At 46.7% G+C, this 24,582-nt stretch overlaps 1 protein-coding gene across 1 annotated transcript in view; it reads left to right on the top strand.

Moving 5' to 3' along the window:
- Positions 1-24,582, top strand: part of kcnab1a (potassium voltage-gated channel subfamily A regulatory beta subunit 1a) — a 124,105-nt gene that overhangs the window by 80,847 nt on the left and 18,676 nt on the right. Inside the window, exons 3-5 of the mRNA XM_064975300.1 lie at positions 3,099-3,136; positions 17,534-17,613; positions 17,736-17,780. Of these exons, the coding sequence (XP_064831372.1) occupies positions 3,099-3,136; positions 17,534-17,613; positions 17,736-17,780 (163 nt within the window). The remainder of the gene's footprint in view (positions 1-3,098; positions 3,137-17,533; positions 17,614-17,735; positions 17,781-24,582) is intronic.

Here is a 24,582-nt window from a genome sequence, read left to right on the forward strand (position 1 = left end):
TCAGTGCACAACGAATCAGCTGTCATTGACCAGGCTAAAAAAAACGTTCCTGCAAAATCTTCATGTCATAACCGCTGACCGCTACACACAGCCTACATCGTTGTCACCATATTAGCTAACGTCATAGTCAACATAGCTACTAGAACTAATGCATTACTAAACCCGCTACAATGATGCAGTACAGTATAAAGTCAGCATGCAGTTTAGCAGATCCCCCTGTACTGTACTAATAAAACCAAAAGTTTACCTTGACTTGCAAGAGTTCTAGTGTTGGATAGCCATAACCAGCTCGCTAACATAGCATCCCTCTCTGTTTGAGCCGGGTGTTTAAGTAGCCTAAACTAGCGATCTGCATTCACCAGCTAAGTGAACGTGAAAGGGAAGAAAATACAATGATATCTCTTTCTTGCTTCTACTTCATTAATGATTGTCTTTCTCTCTCTTTGAGTCAAATACCGACTACATTTTATCCACTGGCTGTAGTTTACGCTTTCAGTACTAGATTCATTCTCTGATCCTTTGATTGGGTGGACAACATGTTAGTTCATGCTGCAAGAGCTCTGATAGGTTGAAGGACGTCCTCCAGAAGTTATCATTAATACTGTGTAAGTCTTTGGAAGGAGGTGAGAACCATGAGCCTCCTAGGTTTTGTATTGAAGTTAATGTACCCAGAGGAGGACGGAAGCTAGCTGTCCTCCGAATGCTACACCATGGTGCTACACTACAGAGTGCTGTTGAGGCTACTGTGGACATTAACTGCAAAACATTTTGTTTTAATAATCAATTATTTGGTGACGTGAATATATTGTGTATAGTTTTTTTTTAAATGCTAACTTTTTTTATGTTTCACTATATAAAAAAAAAAATAATTCACTGAGGAGGATGGTCCTCCCCTTCCTTCTCTGAGGAGCCGCCACTGCTCTGTACATATGCTGTTCTCCTGACAGGACAAATTTGTCTCGTTATACTCAAGTTTCGGCAACTGATGTCTGCTGTCTGCTGTCTGCTGGTGCTCATCACTGTTGTCTCATGGATTAGGCCTGTAGGAATTACTCCTACCGACATCACTGTTGTCTCATGGATTAGGCCTGTAGGAATTACTCCTACCGACATCGCTGTTGTCTCATGGATTAGGCCTGTAGGGATTACTCCTACCGACATCACTGTTGTCTCATGGATTAGGCCTGCAGGAATTACTCCTACCGACATCACTGTTGTCTCATGGATTAGGCCTGTAGGAATTACTCCTACCGACATCGCTGTTGTCTCATGGATTAGGCCTGTAGGTATTACTCCTACCGACATCCCTGTTGTCTCATGGATTAGGCCTGTAGGAATTACTCCTACCGACATCACTGTTGTCTCATGGATTAGGCCTGTAGGAATTACTCCTACCGACATCGCTGATGTCTCATGGATTAGGCCTGTAGGTATTACTCCTACCGACATCCCTGTTGTCTCATGGAATAGGCCTGTAGGAATTACTCCTACCGACATCCCTGTTGTCTCATGGATTAGGCCTGTAGGAATTACTCCTACCGACATCACTGTTGTCTCATGGATTAGGCCTGTAGGAATTACTCCTACCGACATCGCTGATGTCTCATGGATTAGGCCTGTAGGAATTACTCCTACCGACATCACTGTTGTCTCATGGATTAGGCCTGTAGGTATTACTCCTACCGACATCACTGTTGTCTCATGGATTTGGCCTGTAGGAATTACTCCTACCGACATCCCTGTTGTCTCATGGAATAGGCCTGTAGGAATTACTCCTACCGACATCCCTGTTGTCTCATGGATTAGGCCTGTAGGAATTACTCCTACCGACATCCCTGTTGTCTCATGGAATAGGCCTGTAGGAAATTACTCCTACCGACATCACTGTTGTCTCATGGATTAGGCCTGTAGGAATTACTCCTACCGACATCACTGTTGTCTCATGGATTAGGCCTGTAGGAATTACTCCTACCGACATCCCTGTTGTCTCATGGAATAGGCCTGTAGGAAATTACTCCTACCGACATCCCTGTTGTCTCATGGATTAGGCCTGTAGGAATTACTCCTACCGACATCACTGTTGTCTCATGGATTAGGCCTGTAGGAATTACTCCTACCGACATCGCTGATGTCTCATGGATTAGGCCTGTAGGAATTACTCCTACCGACATCACTGTTGTCTCATGGATTAGGCCTGTAGGTATTACTCCTACCGACATCACTGTTGTCTCATGGATTTGGCCTGTAGGAATTACTCCTACCGACATCCCTGTTGTCTCATGGAATAGGCCTGTAGGAATTACTCCTACCGACATCCCTGTTGTCTCATGGATTAGGCCTGTAGGAATTACTCCTACCGACATCACTGTTGTCTCATGGATTAGGCCTGTAGGAATTACTCCTACCGACATCACTGTTGTCTCATGGATTAGGCCTGTAGGAATTACTCCTACCGACATCCCTGTTGTCTCATGGAATAGGCCTGTAGGAATTACTCCTACCGACATCCCTGTTGTCTCATGGATTAGGCCTGTAGGAATTACTCCTACCGACATCCCTGTTGTCTCATGGATTAGGCCTGTAGGAATTACTCCTACCGACATCCCTGTTGTCTCATGGAATAGGCCTGTAGGAATTACTCCTACCGACATCCCAGTCTCAGCCGTTACACATGTTTAGTAACTGTTAGCACAATGACTGACATTCTGGCACTGGCATATGCAGTGCTTGACGTGGACTGAAACAAGTACCGGAACTCACTTTGGCTGCCAGTACTGTTTTTATTTAGGTACAAGGAACACCTCAATCTAATTTTCTATAGGAGGTGCCGAACTCAAGCAAAGGAAAATGTGAGGTTTCTGGTACTCAGTTTGGCTGCAGGTACTGTTTATATTTAGGTACAAGGAACACCTCAATCTAATATTCTATAGGAGGTGCCGAACTCAAGCAGAAGAAAATGTGAGGTTTCTGGTACTCAGTTTGGGTGAGCTCCTGACCAAGTGAAGTACCTGTATGTATAGTACAGCACATGGAAGCACCAAAGTTTCACAATTATGTGATGCTACACCTTCTAATTGCCATCTCTGTCTCTGTTTCAGGTACATGGGTAACGTTTGGCAGTCAGATTACAGATGAGGTAAGACCATCGTTTCCTAATGTTTTTCTTCTTGGTTTTATGGCGATAGGAAATGTGTACAGTCTTTGCCTCTGGTATTTACTGCTCTACAACGACTTGACACTTTAGCAGACACAAAGTTAGCTATGAATCAGAGTGTACTCTGGGTAAAATCTCTTTGGTTCAGTTAGTGTACATTTTTTAAATTTATTTTTATAATTTTTTTTATTTAACCTTTATTTAAAGTAGGCAAGTCAGTTAAGAACAAATTCTTATTTACATTGACGGCCTACAACGGCCAAACCCGGACAAACATGGGCCAATTGTGCCTCCGACCTATGGGACTCCCATACACGACAGCAGTGTAATGTGTGGTAGGTGTGTATAGAAAAAGAAAATGGATATAAATACCTTTCAGCAGGTATCATACACCCTCATTTAAAACAGCCAATCGCTTTGCATTAGGCGTATTTGCGACACTGATTTATCATTTGATGTACTGATGCCAACGGTTTATGTGAATGATTCAAAGCAAGAGGGTAATGACCAACAATTATTGGACAATTGCCTTATCGGAGTCGGCAAACTTATCGGCAAACTGAGGACAATGCATTGTTGCAATCCCGTCAAAGAATCCCTCTCCTCACCTACAGTCCTATTTCAAGTTCGATCAAACATGTGGTTAATAGACACCCAAGGTTTCGCTATAAGACACTTTTACGGGACTGTTTTCTCACGGCACATGTACCTACGGGGAAAAAACATTATTATTTTATTCCTGATGGTAATAAAACCTTTGTCACAACTGTGTCCGCTGTGATGCCATGATCAGACAGAACTCTCTTATCAATCCTCATTCCGGTGAGAGGAGAAAGTTTTGAGTTATACAACACATTTTTGCGTTACATGTTTTTCTATCTCCTCAAGTGTTCCTGTAACTTGTATAATTTGGGTAAGAATAAACGTGAACCTAAGACAACGGTATGGGAGCATAAGGGCTCTATTCACAACCATGATGAGACATGACCTGTTGCAGGACATTTCAACAGCCATGATCATGAACTAAGAGCCTTACGTTATGTGGGCATGTTATTGGTGTAGGTGCCACGTAGGGAAGGAGGCAGGGATAAATGACTTGCCCCAGCAGGCCTCAATGGGGAATGGTATTTTTCATTTTTTTGTAGTAGTAGTAGTAGGCTCTAAATAGGCCATATATTTAGGTAATGACATCATAATGTATTGTGTGTGTTTTTTTTGTCTTAATTTGATGTTGATGTTTCCACCACAGCGCCCTCTGCTGGGGTCTCTTGATCGGGACAATATTTATAATAATGCCCACCTGTGTGGTATTGTTACATGGACCCACTGTCACACAAACTCGCAAACACACACACACACACACACACACACACACACACACACACACACACACACACACACACACACACACACACACACACACACACACACACACACACACACACACACACACACACACACACACACACACACACACACACACACACACACACACACACACACACACACACACACACACAGAGACAGGCTTGCTTTTAGGCAAAATAATCTGTGTCCTCATTGCCGTCACCCTGGCCCCCCTCTCTCATTTACATTTACATTTAAGTCATCCTGCCCCCCTCTCCCCTGGCTCCCCTCTCTCCTGGCCCCCCTCTCCCCTGGCTCCCCTCTCTCCTGGCCCCCTCTCCCCTGGCTCCCCTCTCCCCTGGCTCCCCTCTCTCCTGGCCCCCCTCTCCCCTGGCCCCCTCTCCCCTGGCCCCCTCTCTCCTGGCTCTCCTCCCCTCTCCCCTGGTTCCCCTCTCTCCTGGCCCCCCTCTCCTCTGGCCCCCCTCTCTGTCCCTGTTCCTGTTCCTGTTGCAGATGACATGTCTTTTTCCCCCGTCCCTGTCCCTGTCCCTGTCCCTGTTCCTGTCCCTGTCCCTGTTCCTGTCCCTGTCCCTGGCCCTCTCCCTGTCCCTGTTCCTGTCCCTGGCCCTCTCCCTGTTCCTATCCCTGTTCCTATCCCTGTCCCTGTCCCTGTCCCTGTCCCTGTTCCTATCCCTGTCCCTGTCCCTGTCCCTGTCCCTGTCCCTGTCCCTGTTCCTGTCCCTGTCCCTGTCCCTGTTCCTGTCCCTGTGCCTGTCCCTGTTCCTGTCCCTGTCCCTGTCCCTGTCCCTGTCCCTGTCCCTGTCCCTGTCCCTGTCCCTGTCCCTGTCCCTGTCCCTGTCCCTGTCCCTGTCCCTGTCCCTGTTCCTGTCCCTGTGCCTGTCCCTGTTCCTGTCCCTGTCCCTGTCCCTGTTCCTGTCCCTGTCCCTGGCCCTCTCCCTGTCCCTGTCCCTGTCCCTGTCCCTGTCCCTGTCCCTGTTCCTGTCCCTGTGCTTGTCCCTGTTCCTATCCCTGTCCCTGTCCCTGTCCCTGTCCCTGTCCCTGTCCCTGTTCCTGTCCCTGTCCCTGTCCCTGTCCCTGTCCCTGTCCCTGTGCCTGTGCCTGTCCCTGTTCCTGTTCCTGTTCCTGTCCCTGTCCCTGTCCCTGTCCCTGTCCCTGTTCCTGTTCCTGTCCCTGTCCCTGTCCCTGTCCCTGTCCCTGTCCCTGTCCCTGTCCCTGTTCCTGTCCCTGTCCCTGGCCCTCTCCCTGTCCCTGTCCCTGTCCCTGTCCCTGTCCCTGTCCCTGTCCCTGTCCCTGTCCCTGTCCCTGTTCCTGTCCCTGTGCTTGTCCCTGTTCCTGTTCCTGTCCCTGTCCCTGTCCCTGTCCCTGTCCCTGTCCCTGTCCCTGTCCCTGTCCCTGTCCCTGTCCCTGTTCCTGTCCCTGTCCCTGTCCCTGTCCCTGTCCCTGTGCCTGTGCCTGTCCCTGTTCCTGTTCCTGTTCCTGTCCCTGTGCCTGTCCCTGTCCCTGTTCCTGTCCCTGTCCCTGTCCCTGTCCCTGTCCCTCTCCCTGTCCCTGTCCCTGTCCCTGTCCCTGTCCCTGTCCCTGTCCCTGTCCCTGTTCCTGTTCCTGTTCCTGTCCCTGTCCCTGTTCCTGTCCCTGTTCCTGTGCCTGTCCCTGTCCCTGTCCCTGTCTCTGTTCCTGTCCCTGTCCCTGTCCCTGTCCCTGTCCCTGTCCCTGTCTCTGGCCCTCTCCCTGTCCCTGTCCCTGTTCCTGTTCCTGTCCCTGTTCCTGTTCCTGTCCCTGTCCCTGTTCCTGTCCCTGTGCCTGTCCCTGTCCCTGTCCCTGTCTCTGTTCCTGTCCCTGTCCCTGTCCCTGTCCCTGTCCCTGTCTCTGGCCCTCTCCCTGTCCCTGTCCCTGTTCCTGTTCCTGTCCCTGTTCCTGTCCCTGTCCCTGTTCCTGTCCCTGTCCCTGTCCCTGTTCCTGTTCCTGTTCCTGTCCCTGTCCCTGTTCCTGTCCCTGTGCCTGTTCCTGCTTATTTGATAACGGGCCATTCTAAATCAAAACAAATTATTTAATATTAGTAAAGACGAGATTCAATTGAGAATAGTTTGATGGGTGAAAATGATGATCACTTGATGAGAGAACAGCGTGTGCAGCCTGAGGCAGGGAACAGCTGTTTTTCCCCACCGCGCAGCCCATATTCAGCGTGTTTGTATTTCTAACACATTCCAAGGTTTGTATCATTCACAACTAAAGTTGCCAAATGAATCTAAATCTGGCATACAGTATATAGGACCTGTTTCAAATGACCACTTTTACGCTCGACGCAGTCGCTCCGTAATGGGAAAAAAAAAATGTATTCTATTTTATTCAGCTAAATTCAATTATATTATTCTTACTATAAAATCATATAATATAAAATAATGGCACAGGACTTATTAACATATCTTGTCAGCTGAATGAAGAAGACGACAGACTTTGGCATGGAGCACAGCCAGATAACATGGGCTTTACAGTAGATGTTCTTAAATGTTCTGTTCTTCTGAAATACTGTCTCTTCACATGATACTGTTTCTTTGGACCTGACTAAAATCAATAATGGACTTATTGTGATGGTGCATATTAAATTGATTCATTATACTTTTTTAAATGTAGATGTTCCAAAGATGCACATCGGCAGCTTGTATGTGTGAAGGCCTGGGGCTCTCTGGTCCAGTCCCTCTGCTCTCTGGTCCAGTCCCTCTGCTCTCTGGTCCAGTCCCTCTGCTCTCTGGTCCAGTCCCTCTGCTCTCTGGTCCAGTCCCTCTGCTCTCTGGTCCAGTCCCTCTGCTCTCTGGTCCAGTCCCTCTGCTCTCTGGTCCAGTCCCTCTGCTCTCTGGTCCAGTCCCTCTGCTCTCTGGTCCAGTCCCTCTGCTCTCTGGTCCAGTCCCTCTGCTCTCTGGTCCAGTCCCTCTGCTCTCTGGTCCAGTCCCTCTGCTCTCTGGTCCAGTCCCTCTGCTCTCTGGTCCAGTCCCTCTGCTCTCTGGTCCAGTCCCTCTGCTCTCTGGTCCAGTCCCTCTGCTCTCTGGTCCAGTCCCTCTGCTCTCTGGTCCAGTCCCTCTGCTCTCTGGTCCAGTCCCTCTGCTCTCTGGTCCAGTCCCTCTGCTCTCTGGTCCAGTCCCTCTGCTCTCTGGTCCAGTCCCTCTGCTCTCTGGTCCAGTCCCTCTGCTCTCTGGTCCAGTCCCTCTGCTCTCTGGTCCAGTCCCTCTGCTCTCTGGTCCAGTCCCTCTGCTCTCTGGTCCAGTCCCTCTGCTCTCTGGTCCAGTCCCTCTGCTCTCTGGTCCAGTCCCTCTGCTCTCTGGTCCAGTCCCTCTGCTCTCTGGTCCAGTCCCTCTGCTCTCTGGTCCAGTCCCTCTGCTCTCTGGTCCAGTCCCTCTGCTCTCTGGTCCAGTCCCTCTGCTCTCTGGTCCAGTCCCTCTGCTCTCTGGTCCAGTCCCTCTGCTCTCTGGTCCAGTCCCTCTGCTCTCTGGTCCAGTCCCTCTGCTCTCTGGTCCAGTCCCTCTGCTCTCTGGTCCAGTCCCTCTGCTCTCTGGTCCAGTCCCTCTGCTCTCTGGTCCAGTCCCTCTGCTCTCTGGTCCAGTCCCTCTGCTCTCTGGTCCAGTCCCTCTGCTCTCTGGTCCAGTCCCTCTGCTCTCTGGTCCAGTCCCTCTGCTCTCTGGTCCAGTCCCTCTGCTCTCTGGTCCAGTCCCTCTGCTCTCTGGTCCAGTCCCTCTGCTCTCTGGTCCAGTCCCTCTGCTCTCTGGTCCAGTCCCTCTGCTCTCTGGTCCAGTCCCTCTGCTCTCTGGTCCAGTCCCTCTGCTCTCTGGTCCAGTCCCTCTGCTCTCTGGTCCAGTCCCTCTGCTCTCTGGTCCAGTCCCTCTGCTCTCTGGTCCAGTCCCTCTGCTCTCTGGTCCAGTCCCTCTGCTCTCTGGTCCAGTCCCTCTGCTCTCTGGTCCAGTCCCTCTGCTCTCTGGTCCAGTCCCTCTGCTCTCTGGTCCAGTCCCTCTGCTCTCTGGTCCAGTCCCTCTGCTCTCTGGTCCAGTCCCTCTGCTCTCTGGTCCAGTCCCTCTGCTCTCTGGTCCAGTCCCTCTGCTCTCTGGTCCAGTCCCTCTAGTCCAGTCCCTCTGCTCTCTGGTCTAGTCCCTCTGCTCTCTGGTCCAGTCCCTCTGCTCTCTGGTCCAGTCCCTCTGCTCTCTGGTCCAGTCCCTCGGCTCTCTGGTCCAGTCCCTCTAGTCCAGTCCCTCTGCTCTCTGGTCCAGTCCCTCTGCTCTCTGGTCCAGTCCCTCTGCTCTCTGGTCCAGTCCCTCGGCTCTCTGGTCCAGTCCCTCTAGTCCAGTCCCTCTGCTCTCTGGTCCAGTCCCTCTGCTCTCTGGTCCAGTCCCTCTGCTCTCTGGTCCAGTCCCTCGGCTCTCTGGTCCAGTCCCTCTAGTCCAGTCCCTCTGCTCTCTGGTCCAGTCCCTCTGCTCTCTGGTCCAGTCCCTCTAGTCCAGTCCCTCTGCTCTCTGGTCTAGTCCCCCTGCTCTCTGTTTATGTTAATTCATGGTCAATTACCGTGAGACAAGCAGTCTTTTGCATGACAAAAACCACCTGACAAAATGTCATGACTGCTACAGCCCTTATCCCTGCTCCCATATTCTCCCCCAGCACCTATCTACTGCACCCCCACAGTGTCCCCTATGGTTGGGGCTACAGGGTCCCTGTCTGTCTGACATCCCACCCACAACACACACAGCTGGCCTGCCTACAGTACAGTCCCTCTGCTTTCTGTTCCAGTCCCTTTGCTCTCTGGTCCAGTCCCTCTGCTTTCTCGTCCAGTCCCTTTGTTCTCTGGTCCAGTCCCTCTGCTCTCTGGTCCAGTCCCTTTGCTGTCTGGTCCAGTCCCTCTGCTTTCTGGTCCAGTCCCTCTGGTCTCTGATCCAGGTCCTCTGGTCCAGTCCCTCTGCTCTCTGGTCCAGGTCCTCTCTGGTCCAGTCCCTCTGCTCTCTAGTCCATTGAAGTGGTGAAGTGAAATTAAAAAAATAACTTTCTTTCAAAAAAAAAAATGTAAACAGAAAACTAGTGTGTGTATATTTATTCATCCCCTTTGCTATGAAGCCCCTAAATAATATCTGGTGCTACAAATTACCTTCAGAAGTCACATAATTAGTTAAATAAAGTCCACCTGTCACATGATCTGTCACGCCACTATATATACACCTGTTCTGAAAGGCCCCAGAGTCTGCAACACCACTAAGCAAGGGGCACCACCAAGCAAGCGACACTATGAAGACCAAGGAGCTCTGCAAACAGGTCAGGGACAAAGTTGTGGAGAAGTACAGATCAGGGTTGGGTTATAAAAAAATATCCAAAACTTAAATCCATTATTAAAGAATAGAAAGAATATGGCACCACAACAAACCTGCCAAGAGATGGCCGCCCAACAAAACTCACAGAACAGGCAAGGAGGGCATTAATCAGAGAGGCAACAAAGAGACCAAAGATAACCCTGAAGATGCTGCAAAGCTCCACATTGGAGATTGGAATATCTGTCCATAGGACCACTTTAAGCTGTACACTCCACAGAGCTGGGCTTTATGGAAGCATGGCAGAAAAACATAAGGAAACATGTTTGGTGTTCGCCAAAGGGGAGACTCCCCAAACATATGGAAATAGATACTCTGGTCAGATGAGACAAAAATGTATCTTTTTGGCCATCAATGAAAACATTATGTCTGGCGCAAACCCAATACCTCTCATCACCCCGAGAACACCATCATGTTTTTCATGGGCAGGGACTGGGAAACTGGTCAGAATTGAAGGAATGATGGATGGTGCTAAATACAGGGAAATTATTGAGGGAAACCTGTTTCAGTCTTCCAGATATTTGAGACTGGGACGGAGGTTCACCTTCCAGCAGGACAATGACCCCAAGCATACTGCTAGAGCAACACTCGAATGGTTTAAGGGGAAACATTTAAATGTCTTGGAATGGCCCAGACCTCAATCCAATTGAGAATCTGTGGTATGACTTAAAGATTGCTGTACACCAGCAGAACCCATCCAACTTGAAGGAGCTGGAGCAGTATTACCTTGAAGAATGGACAAAAATCCCAGTGACTAGATGTGCCAAACTAATAGAGACATACCCCAAGAGACTTGCAGCTGTAATTGCTGCAAAAGGTGGCTCTACAAAGTATTGACTTTGGGGGGGGAGTAGTTATGCACGTTCAAGTTTTCTGTTTTTCATGTCTTGTTTCTTGTTTGCTTCACAAGAAAAAATATTTTGCATCTTCAAAGTGGTAGACTTTGTTGTGTAAATCAAATGATACAAACCTCCCCAAAAAATCTATTTTAATTCCAGGTTGTAAGGCAACAAAATAGGAAAAATGCCAAGAGGGTGAATACTTTCACAAGCCACTGTACCTCCCTACAGTGCTCTTTTAGTATGTCTCCAGTAGGTTTCCTCAAGGGGAAAGACTCCACTTCTATGCCAAAGATAATAACACAAAAACACTACAGTGAATAGTATACCATTTACACCAGTAGGTTTCCTCAAGGGGAAAGACTCCACTTCTATGCCAAAGATAATAACACAAACACACTACAGTGAATAGTATACCATTTACACCAGTAGGTTTCCTCAAGGGGAAAGACTCCACATCTATGCCAAAGATAATAACACAAACACACTACAGTGAATAGTATACCATTTACACCAGTAGGTTTCCTCAAGGGGAAAGACTCCACTTCTATACCAAAGATAATAACACAAACACACTACAGTGAATAGTATACCATTTACACCAGTAGGTTTCCTCAAGGGGAAAGACTCCACATCTATGCCAAAGATAATAACACAAACACACTACAGTGAATAGTATACCATTTACACCAGTAGGTTTCCTCAAGGGGAAAGACTCCACATCTATGCCAAAGATAATAACACAAAAACACTACAGTGAATAGTATACCATTTACACCAGTAGGTTTCCTCAAGGGGAAAGACTCCACTTCTATGCCAAAGATAATAACACAAAAACACTACAGTGAATAGTATACCATTTACACCATAGTCAAGTATTTTTTCATGGTGGGTTGTGACAGTGGGACAATATGAACACACACAACACCTATTGTGTAACAGGGTGACAATTGTGGGTGGGGGTTTATACGGTGACTTGTGAATTTGGGCTGGTGTTTGGCTCTGGGGGTTGCAGTAAGTAGACGGTAGGGAGGTCCGTGTGGTGACAGTGTAGAGATTAGCAGTAATTGGATTTTTAAATTGCAGTGAGTGAATGTGATTATGAAATCGTGTCAGAGGAACCATGTGACCTTTTCTCTCAGACGTTCTCTCTCTCCTTTTCTCCCTACGTCTCCTTGTTTCTGTTCTGCTTTCTTCTCCCTTTCCCTCTCATTCAATGAGCCTCTTCTTCTCTCTGAAACTCCTCTTTCCACCACACTCTTCCTCTCCTCTTTTCTATCAATACAATTCATTTCAATTTAAGTGCTTTACTGGCATGGGAAACCTATGTTAACATTGCCATAGCAAGTGAAGTAGATAATGAACAAAAGTGAAACCCTCTCTCTCTCTCTGCTGTGTTATACCAGAGAAGGTCATATCTCCGTTTATAGATAAGCCCATTGACCTAGTGCTGAAGACGAGAGTTTTCACATTGGGTGGCTTTTAGGAACATTTAAAAAGTACATTATCTCTCCCCAAGTCTTCACCCCTCTCTAAGTCTCTCTCTCTATGTCCCTCTCTCTCTCTCTCTCTCTCTCTCTCTCTCTCTCCCCCCCTCTCTCTCCCTCTCTCTCTCTCTCTCTAAGTCTCTCTCTCTCTCTCTCTATTCCTCTGTTTATCTTTCTGTCTCCCTGTCAGTCATCAATCAGTGTTTAATTTCTATATTGTCCCTGCTCTATTAAAACCACTTTGAGATTAGCTCATTTTTGTCCCAAGTCATTCTGAGCAGCCAGTGTTCCAGCCCCATTCTGAGCAGCCAGTGTTCCAGCTCCATTCTGAGCAGCCAGTGTTCCAGCTCCATTCTGTTCCAGCTCCATTCTGAACAGCCAGTGTTCCAGTTCCATTCTGAGCAGCCAGTGTTCCAGTACCATTCTGAGCAGCCAGTGTTCCAGTTCCATTCTGAACAGCCAATGTTCCAGTTCCATTCTGAGCAGCCAGTGTTCCAACTCCATTCTGAGCAGCCAGTGTTCCAGCTCTATTCTGAACAGCCAGTGTTTCAGCTCCATTCTGAGCAGCCAGTGTTCCAGCTCCATTCTGAACAGCCAGTGTTCCAGTACCATTCTGAACAGCCAGTGTTCCAGTACCATTCTGAGCAGCCAGTGTTCCAGTTACATTCTGAGCAGCCAGTGTTCCAGTTCCATTCTGAGCAGCCAGTGTTTCAGCTCCATTCTGAGCAGCCAGTGTTCCAGCTCCATTCTGAACAGCCAGTGTTCCAGTACCATTCTGAACAGCCAGTGTTCCAGTACCATTCTGAGGAGCCAGTGTTCCAGTTCCATTCTGAGCAGCCAGTGTTCCAGTTCCATTCTGAGCAGCCAGTGTTCCAACTCCATTCTGAGCAGCCAGTGTTCCAGCTCCATTCTGAACAGCCAGTGTTCCAGCTCCATTCTGAGCAGCCAGTGTTCCAGCTCCATTCTGAGCAGCCAGTGTTCCAGTTCCATTCTGAGCAGCCAGTGTTCCAGTTCCATTCTGAGCAGCCAGTGTTCCAGCTCCATTCTGAACAGCCAGTGTTTCAGCTCCATTCTGAGCAGCCAGTGTTCCAGTTCCATTCTGAGCAGCCAGTGTTCCAGTACCATTCTGAGCAGCCAGTGTTCCAGTTCCATTCTGAGCAGCCAGTGTTCCAGTTCCATTCTGAGCAGCCAGTGTTCCAGTTCCATTCTGAGCAGCCAGTGTTCCAACTCCATTCTGAGCAGCCAGTGTTCCAGCTCCATTCTGAACAGCCAGTGTTCCAGCTCCATTCTGAACAGCCAGTGTTCCAGCTCCATTCTGAACAGCCAGTGTTCCAGCTCCATTATGAACAGCCAGTGTTCCAGTTCCATTCTGAACAGCCAGTGTTCCAGTTCCATTCTGAGCAGCCAGTGTTCCAACTCCATTCTGAGCAGCCAGTGTTCCAGCTCCATTCTGAACAGCCAGTGTTCCAGCTCCATTCTGAGCAGCCAGTGTTCCAGCTCCATTCTGAGCAGCCAGTGTTCCAGTTCCATTCTGAGCAGCCAGTGTTCCAGTTCCATTCTGAGCAGCCAGTGTTCCAGCTCCATTCTGAACAGCCAGTGTTTCAGCTCCATTCTGAGCAGCCAGTGTTCCAGCTCCATTCTGAACAGCCAGTGTTCCAGTACCATTCTGAGCAGCCAGTGTTCCAGTTCCATTCTGAGCAGCCAGTGTTCCAGTACCATTCTGAGCAGCCAGTGTTCCAGTTCCATTCTGAGCAGCCAGTGTTCCAGTTCCATTCTGAGCAGCCAGTGTTCCAGTTCCATTCTGAGCAGCCAGTGTTCCAACTCCATTCTGAGCAGCCAGTGTTCCAGCTCCATTCTGAACAGCCAGTGTTTCAGCTCCATTCTGAGCAGCCAGTGTTCCAGCTCCATTCTGAACAGCCAGTGTTCCAGTACCATTCTGAGCAGCCAGTGTTCCAGTTCCATTCTGAGCAGCCAGTGTTCCAGTTACATTCTGAGCAGCCAGTGTTCCAGTTCCATTCTGAGCAGCCAGTGTTTCAGCTCCATTCTGAGCAGCCAGTGTTCCAGCTCCATTCTGAACAGCCAGTGTTCCAGTACCATTCTGAACAGCCAGTGTTCCAGTACCATTCTGAGCAGCCAGTGTTCCAGTTCCATTCTGAGCAGCCAGTGTTCCAGTTCCATTCTGAGCAGCCAGTGTTCCAACTCCATTCTGAGCAGCCAGTGTTCCAGCTCCATTCTGAACAGCCAGTGTTTCAGCTCCATTCTGAGCAGCCAGTGTTCCAGTACCATTCTGAGCAGCCAGTGTTCCAGTTCCATTCTGAGCAGCCAGTGTTCCAGTACCATTCTGAGCAGCCAGTGTTCCAGTTCCATTCTGAGCAGCCAGTGTTCCAGTTCCATTCTGAGCAGCCAGTGTTCCAGTTCCATTCTGAGCAGCCAGTGTTCCAACTCCATTCTGAGCAGCCAGTGTTCCAGCTCCATTCTGAACAGCCAGTGTTCCAGCTCCATTCTGAACAGCCAGTGTTCCAGCTCCATTCTGAACAGCCAGTGTTCCAGCTCCATTATGAACAGCCAGTGTTCCAGTTCCATTCTGAACAGCCAGTGTTCCAGTTCCATTCTGAGCAGCCAGTGTTCCAACTCCATTCTGAGCAGCCAGTGTTCCAGCTCCATTCTGAACAGCCAGTGTTCCAGCTCCATTCTGAGCAGCCAGTGTTCCAGCTCCATTCTGAGCAGCCAGTGTTCCAGTTCCATTCTGAGCAGCCAGTGTTCCAGTTCCATTCTGAGCAGCCAGTGTTCCAGCTCCATTCTGAACAGCCAGTGTTTCAGCTCCATTCTGAGCAGCCAGTGTTCCAGCTCCATTCTGAACAGCCAGTGTTCCAGTACCATTCTGAGCAGCCAGTGTTCCAGTTCCATTCTGAGCAGCCAGTGTTCCAGTACCATTCTGAGCAGCCAGTGTTCCAGTTCCATTCTGAGCAGCCAGTGTTCCAGTTCCATTCTGAGCAGCCAGTGTTCCAGTTCCATTCTGAGCAGCCAGTGTTCCAACTCCATTCTGAGCAGCCAGTGTTCCAGCTCCATTCTGAACAGCCAGTGTTTCAGCTCCATTCTGAGCAGCCAGTGTTCCAGCTCCATTCTGAACAGCCAGTGTTCCAGTACCATTCTGAGCAGCCAGTGTTCCAGTTCCATTCTGAGCAGCCAGTGTTCCAGTACCATTCTGAGCAGCCAGTGTTCCAGTTCCATTCTGAGCAGCCAGTGTTCCAGTTCCATTCTGAGCAGCCAGTGTTCCAGTTCCATTCTGAGCAGCCAGTGTTCCAACTCCATTCTGAGCAGCCAGTGTTCCAGCTCCATTCTGAACAGCCAGTGTTCCAGCTCCATTCTGAACAGCCAGTGTTCCAGCTCCATTCTGAACAGCCAGTGTTCCAGCTCCATTATGAACAGCCAGTGTTCCAGTTCCATTCTGAACAGCCAGTGTTCCAGTTCCATTCTGAGCAGCCAGTGTTCCAACTCCATTCTGAGCAGCCAGTGTTCCAGCTCCATTCTGATCAGCCAGTGTTCCAGGTCCATTCTGAACAGCCAGTATTCCAGCTCCATTCTGAGCAGCCAGTGTTCCAGTTCCATTCTGAGCAGCCAGTGTTCCAGTTCCATTCTGAACAGCCAGTGTTCCAGTTCCATTCTGAGCAGCCAGTGTTCCAGCTCCATTCTGAGCAGCCAGTGTTCCAGCTCCATTCCTTTGTTTTATTTATTTTTAATCCCTCTCTCCACTTTCATCCGACGCTTTGGATCGTCCGCTCTCACGAACACACACACACACACACACACACACACACACACACACACACACACACACACACACACACACACACACACACACACACACACACACACACACACACACACACACCAGGGTTTGGATCCTTGCCTAACTTCTAGCCGCAGAGATAATGTTAAGAGAGTTGACAGACAGATCCTCAGCGGGGTAGAGGTGATTGGATTAGGGAACTCTGTTAGTGGCAACGCTTCCAAAGTCCTCTACAACTCAAGTAGGGAGACGGTTACTCACACACAGACACACACACTCCCAGTCTCACACACAGACACACACACTCTGTCTCACACACAGACACACACACTCCCAGTCTCACACACAGACACACACACTCCCAGTCTCACACACAGACACACACACTCCCAGTCTCACACACAGACACACTCTGTCTCACACACAGACACACGCACTCTGTATCACACACAGACACACACACTCCCAGTCTCACACACAGACACACACACTCCCAGTCTCACACACAGACACACACACTCCCAGTCTCACACACAGACACACACATTCTGTCTCACACACAGACACACTCTGTATCACACACAGACACACTCTGTCTCACACACAGACACACTCTGTCTCACACACAGACACACACACTCCCAGTCTCACACACAGACACACACATTCTGTCTCACACACAGACACACTCTGTATCACACACAGACACACTCTGTCTCACACACAGACACACTCTATCTCACACACAGACACACTCTGTCTCACACACAGACACACGCACTCTGTCTCACACACAGACACACACACTCTGTCTCACACACAGACACACACACTCCCAGTCTCACACACAGACACACACACTCCCAGTCTCACACACAGACACACACACTCTGCATCACACACAGACACACACACTCCCAGTCTCACACACAGACACACACACTCCCAATCTCGCAAAGAGACACACACATATTTGCTCTCACACCACTGCAGTGGGAAATTATAGCAAATTCACTTACAGCCTCATTGCAATAAACACACTATAAAAGAGAATTGAATCTGGGAACAATTCAGCCTGATGATGTATGATCTGCAGTCTGTGTGAATCACAGTCAAGTCTGCTGCCTCAGCAGAAACACACTGGAGAGACGAGCAGCTCAGCTCTCTAGAGAGGGACAACTATAGAAGCAGACTGGAAACACTGTCTACAGTATCCTGGACGAGAGAAGGAAGACAGTGGAACTGAGAGGAGGAGCAGAGCCAGACCGTGTTTCTACCAACCAAACAGGCCTTGTGATGTTAGACAGATGGATTCAATCCTGGCTGTTAACCAGGGGTTCCTTCATCTGATGATGATAGCGACGATGACGATGAGAATGCGTGTGTATTTTAAGTGTTGAGTGTGATGTCGTGTGTGTGTGTGTGTGTGTGTGTGTGTGTGTGTGTGTGTGTGTGTGTGTGTGTGTGTGTGTGTGTGTGTGTGTGTGTGTGTGTGTGTGTGTGTGTGTGTGTGTGTGTGTGTGACATCTTTGACCTCTGACCTCTGTGTGTTTTCCCAGGTGGCCGAGCAGCTGATGACCATAGCGTATGAGAGTGGGGTCAATCTGTTCGACACAGCGGAGGTGTACGCTGCTGGAAAGTGAGTCAGGATATAGCAGTAAAAGTCTTTATATCAAAGTCACTGTAATAGCAAGTGATGGTCAGCTATGTGATACTGACCACTGAGAGGAGTTGTGACACTTTCTTGCATTGCTTTTTTAGAGCTGAAGCCATATTGGGTAATATCATCAAAAAGAAGTCCTGGAGGTAGGCCCCTGTGTGTGTGTGTGTGTGTGTGTGTGTGTGTGTGTGTGTGTGTGTGTGTGTGTGTGTGTGTGTGTGTGTGTGTGTGTGTGTGTGTGTGTGTGTCTCTCTCTCTCAGCAGTTTTGTTTTCCTAAACTCCACCTCAAAATCAGATTCACTTAAGCACTTCCTGTCTCTGTAACCATGTCGACTGGCAGATGCTTCCAGAAGGCTGGAAGCCGCTGAGAGTTCCATGGTAGGGCCAGGAAGAGAGAGAGGTTTTCTCCTTTTGAAGATTTGGTTTTCCTTCAAACTTTCATTATTGATTGACATGCTCCTTCTGTGAAGGAGTTGACAGTTGCTTACACAAGGAACTAAAGTTTAGAGGGAAGCAGGAGGGCAAGAGGAAGGGGGGGAGAAGATGAAGGGACTCCAACAGAGATTCACACTCACTTCCTCCCTTCACACACTTCCTCCCTTCCCCTGCAGTTCCTCTCAGTAAATCTGTTACATAAGCAGTCTGTTTCCCAATGGGAGTAACTGATCTTATACCACTATAAAGCGTCCCACTATAAACATTCCCCCCCAATTAGACCCCAGGAACATCAAAAGGGATCCTCACACCATTAACCCTTACTTAACATTAGACCATTGACCCCTACTTAACATCAGACCATTAACCCTTACTTAACATTAGACCATTAACCCCTACTTAACATCAGACCACAGACCACTACTTAACATTAGACCATTGACCCCTACTTAACATTAGACCATTAACCCCTACTTAACATCAGACCACAGACCACTACTTAACATTAGACCATTGACCCCTACTTAACATCAGACCATTAACCCTTACTTAACATTAGACCATTGACCACTACATAACATCAGACCACTGACCACTACATAACATTAGACCATTGACCCCTACTTAACATTAGACCATTAACCCTTACTTAACATTAGACCACTGACCACTACTTAACATCAGACCACAGACCACTACATAACATCAGACCACTGACCACTACTTAACATTAGACCACTGACCACTACTTAACATTAGACCATTGACCCCTACTTAACATCAGACCATTAACCCTTACTTAACATTAGACCATTAACCCCTACTTAACATCAGACCACAGACCACTACTTAACATTAGACCATTGACCCCTACTTAACATTAGACCATTAACCCCTACTTAACATCAGACCACAGACCACTACTTAACATTAGACCATTGACCCCTACTTAACATCAGACCATTAACCCTTACTTAACATTAGACCATTGACCACTACATAACATCAGACCACAGACCACTACTTAACATTAGACCATTGACCCCTACTTAACATCAGACCATTAACCCTTACTTAACATTAGACCATTGACCACTACATAACATCAGACCACTGACCACTACATAACATTAGACCATTGACCCCTACTTAACATTAGACCATTAACCCTTACTTAACATTAGACCACTGACCACTACTTAACATCAGACCACAGACCACTACATAACATCAGACCACTGACCACTACTTAACATTAGACCATTGACCCCTACTTAACATCAGACCATTAACCCTTACTTAACATTAGACCATTGACCACTACATAACATCAGACCACTGACCACTACTTAACATTAGACCATTGACCCCTACTTAACATCAGACCATTAACCCTTACTTAACATTAGACCATTGACCACTACATAACATCAGACCACTGACCACTACATAACATTAGACCATTGACCCCTACTTAACATTAGACCATTAACCCTTACTTAACATTAGACCACTGACCACTACTTAACATCAGACCACTGACCACTACATAACATCAGACCATTAACCCTTACTTAACATTAGACCATTGACCACTACATAACATTAGACCATTGACCCCTACTTAACATTAGACCATTGACCCCTACTTAACATCAGACCATTAACCCTTACTTAACATCAGACCACTGACCACTACATAACATCAGACCACTGACCACTACTTAACATCAGACCACTGACCACTACATAACATTAGACCATTAACCCTTACTTAACATTAGACCATTAACCCTTACTTAACATTAGACAATTAACCCCTACTTAACATCAGACCACAGACCACTACATAACATCAGACCACTGACCACTACTTAACATTAGACCACTGACCACTACATAACATTAGACCATTATCCCTTACTTAACATTAGACCATTGACCACTACATAACATTAGACCATTGACCCTTACTTAACATTAGACCATTAACCTCTAAGTGTCTATATGCGTGTTCCATCTGTATATAAGTGCCTATATGCGTGTTCCATCTGTATATAAGTGCCTATATGCGTGTTCCATCTGTATGTAAGTGCCTATATGCGTGTTCCATCTGTATATAAGTGCCTATATGCGTGTTCCATCTGTATATAAGTGCCTATATGCGTGTTCCATCTGTATATAAGTGCCAATATGCGTGTTCCATCTGTATATAAGTGCCTTCCTGTGTGCGTGTGTGTGTTTGCTTGCCTCTGTACCTTTTTGTGTCTATACAGAGTGAATATATTAAATTCATTTTATCATTAAATTGTATGTTTGTGTCAAATTGCTACTTGGCAATCCATCCCTTATGGGATTAATGGGAACATAAACAAATATTAAAATGACTCACAGTGATAATTCAGTGATAATTCAGTGATAATTCAGTGATAATTCTTCCGGTGTTCTGGCGCACCGCATAAAGAGTGAAAAAATACATCTCTACATCATAGCTATAATTATAGCAGTAAAAAAAATACAAATAAATACATACAGAAAAATCAAGATGGCGTTTTAACCCGGTCTGGTACACAGAGAAGATTCAAGTTTGATAGAGGCCTACACACAATCAACTGTATATTCATACATACATGAAATAAAACGCACCAGAAATGTTCCATACGCACAATAAGCTTTTTTCTCAAAAAGTGTTGGGCAAAAATGTGTTTAAATCCCTGTTAGTGAGCATTTCTACTTTGCCACGATAATCCATCCACCTGACAGGTGTGGCATATCAAGAAGCTGAATACACACCATGATCATTACAGAGGTGCACCTTGTGCTGGGGATAATAAAAGGTCACTCTAAAATGTGCAGTTCTGTCACACAACACAATGCAACAGATGTCTCATGTTGTGAGAGAGTGTGAAATTGACATGTTAACTGCAGGAATGTCCACCAGAACTGGTGCCATAGAGATGAATGTTCATTTCTCTACCATAAGCCCCCTCCAATGTCATTTTAGTGAATTTGGCAGTATGGCGAACCGGCCTCACTATCGCAAACCACGTGTAACCACGCCAGCCCAGGACCTCCATATCCGTCTTCTTCCCCTGTAGGATCATCTCAGACCAGCCACCCGGACAGCTGATGAAACTGTGGGTTTGCACGACTGAAGAATTTCTGCACAAACTGTCAGAAACCGTCTCAGGGAAGCTCATCTGCGTGCTCGTCGTCCTCACCAGGGGTCTTGACCTGACTGCAGATCGGTGTCGTAACCGACTTCTGAAGGGAAGTGCTCATCTTCACTGGCCGGTGGCACGCTGGAGAAGTGTGCTCTTCACGGATGAATCCCGGTTTCAACTGTACCGGACAGATGGCAGACAGCTTGTATGGCGTCGTGTGGGCGAGCGATTTGCTGATGTCAACGATGTGAACAGAGTGGCCCCATAGTGGCAGTGGGGTGGTATGGGCAGGAATAAGCTACGGACAACGAACACAATTGCATTTTGTTGATGTCAATTTGAATGCAGAGAGATACTGAGACGAGATCCTGAGGCCCATTGTCATGTCATTGATCCACCGCCATCACCTCATGTCTCAGCATGATAATGTACGGCCCCATGTCACAAGGATCTGTACACAATTCCTGGAAGCTGAAAATGTCCCAGTTCTTCCATGGCCTGCATACTCACCAGACATGTCACCCATTGAGCATGTTTGGGATGCTCTGGATCGACGTGTACGACAGCGTGTTCCAGTTTCCCGCCGATATCCAGCAACTTCACATAGCCATTCCACAGGCCGCAATCAGCAGCCTGATCAACTCTACGCGAAGGTGAAGTGTCGCTCCTCATGGGACAACTGGTGGTCACACCAGATACTGACTACATTTTTTCAAGGTACTTGTGACCAACAGATGCCTATCTGTGTTCCCAGTCATGTGAAATCCATAGGTCAGGGCCTAATTAATTTATTTCAATTGACTTATTTCCTTATATGAACTGTAACTCAGTAAAATCTTTGAAATTGTTGCATGTTGCATTTATCTTTTTTGTTTGTGTGTGTGTGTGTGTGTGTGTGTGTGTGTGTGTGTGTGTGTGTGTGTGTGTGTGTGTGTGTGTGTGTGTGTGTGTGTGTGTGTGTTATACATATAGTTATATGTCTCTCTGTATCTCCTTGTCTTGTTGAGGTGTCCTAGCTGTTATGTCACAATGTTCTGTCATTGCAGTTGGTTCCCTCCCTTTGTCATTTCGTAACGGGACTGGTACCAACTCATTCCTGTCTCGCAGTACAGAATGTAGGAGAGCAGGAGTCTCACTCATAGACACACAACTCATTTACACTAATCGACATGGACATAATGATGGGAAAGGGAGGGAGAGAGGGTCAGATGATGTAGTTAGATACACACAATAGCCTTCTGAATCACTTTGATACCTGACATCTCTATATTGATAACTGTCATCTCACTATTGATAACTGTCATCTCTCTATTGATAACTGTCATCTCTATATTGATAACTGTCATCTCTATATTGATAACTGTCATCTCTATATCGATAACTGTCATCTCTATTGATAACTGTCATCGCACTATTGACAACTGTCACCTCTCTATTGATAACTGTCATCTCTATATTGATAACTGTCATCTCTATATTGATAACTGTCATCTCTATTGATAACTGTCATCTCTATATTGATAACTGTCATCTCTCTATTGACAACTGTCATCTCTCTTTTGATAACTGGCATCTCTATATTGATAACTCTCATCTCTCTATTGACAACTGTCATCTCTCTATTGATAACTGGCATCTCTATATTGATAACTGTCATCTCTCTATTGATAACGGTGATCTCTATTGATAACTGTCATCTCTCTATTATTATCTGTCATCTATATTGATAACTGTCATCTCTATTGATAACTGTCATCTCTATATTGATAACTGTCACCTCTCTATTGATAACGGTCATCTCTAGTGATAACTGTCATCTCTCTATTGATAACTGGCATCTCTATATTGATAACTGTCATCTCTCTATTGATAACGGTGATCTCTATTGATAACTGTCATCTCTCTATTATTATCTGTCATCTATATTGATAACTGTCATCTCTATTGATAACTGTCATCTCTATATTGATAACTGTCATCTCTCTATTGATAACGGTCATCTCTATTGATAACTGTCATCTCTCTATTGATAACGATCATCTCTATTGATAACTGTCATCTCTCTATTGATAACTGTCATCTCTATTGATAACTGTCATCTCTCTATTGATAACGGTCATCTCTATTGATAATTGTCATCTCTCTATTGATAACGGTCATCTCTATTGATAACTGTCATCTCTATATTGATAACTGTCATCTCTATTGATAACTGTCATCTCTATTGACAACTGTCATCTCTATTGATAACTGTCATCTCTATTGATAACTGTCATCTCTATTGATAACTGTCATCTCTATATTGATAACTGTCATCTCTATTGATAACTTTCATCTCTCTATTGACAACTGTCATCTCTATTGATAATTGTCATCTCTATTGATAACTGTCATCTCTATTGATAACTGTCATCTCTCTATTGATAATTGTCATCTCTATTGATAACTGTCATCTCTATTGATAACTTTCAAAACAATAAAGACATTACAAATGTCATATTATATATATAGTGTTTTAACAATGTACAAATGGACACAAGATAAAATAAATAAGAATAAATATGGGTTGTTTTTACAATGGTGGTTGCCCTTTTCTCGTGGCAACAGGTCACAAATCTTGCTGCTGTGATGGCACACTGTGGAATTTCACCCAGTAGATATGGGAGTTTATCAAAATTGGATTTGTTTTTTAATTCTTTGTGGATCTCTGTAATCTGAGAGAAATATGTCTCTCTAATATGGTCATACATTGGGCAGGATTCTCTCCCTCCTTCATCTCTCTCTTTCTCCCTCTCTCTCCCCCTCCCCTCTCGCCCTTCCTTCCTCTCTCTCTCTCTCTCTCTCTCTCTCTCTCTCTCTCTCTCTCTCTCTCTTCCTCTCTCTTCCTCTCTCTATTCTCTCTCTCTCTTTCTCTCTCTCTCTCTCTTTCTCTCTCTCTCTTCCTCTCTCTGTCTCTCTTTCTCTCTCTTCCTCTCTCTCTTCCACTCTCTTCCTCTCTCTATTCCTCTCTTTCTCCCTCTCTCTCCCCCTCCCCTCTTGCCCTTCCTTCCTCTCTCTCTCTCTCTCTCTCTATTCCTCTCTCTTCCTCTCTCTATTCCTCTCTCTCTCTTTCTCTCTCTCTCTCTCTTTCTCTCTCTCTCTTCCTCTCTCTGTCTCTCTTTCTCTCTCTTCCTCTCTCTCTTCCACTCTCTTCCTCTCTCTATTCCTCTCTCTCTTCCTCTCTCTCTCACTTTCTCTCTCTCTCTCTTCCTCTCTCTCTCTCTCTCTCTCTCTCTCTCCCTCTCTCCCTCTCTCTCTTTCTCTCTCTCTCTTCCTCTCTCTGTCTCTCTTTCTCTCTCTTCCTCTCTC

The sequence above is a fragment of the Oncorhynchus masou genome, chromosome 9, assembly GCF_036934945.1.
Source record: "Oncorhynchus masou masou isolate Uvic2021 chromosome 9, UVic_Omas_1.1, whole genome shotgun sequence".
Lineage (NCBI taxonomy): Eukaryota > Metazoa > Chordata > Actinopteri > Salmoniformes > Salmonidae > Oncorhynchus > Oncorhynchus masou.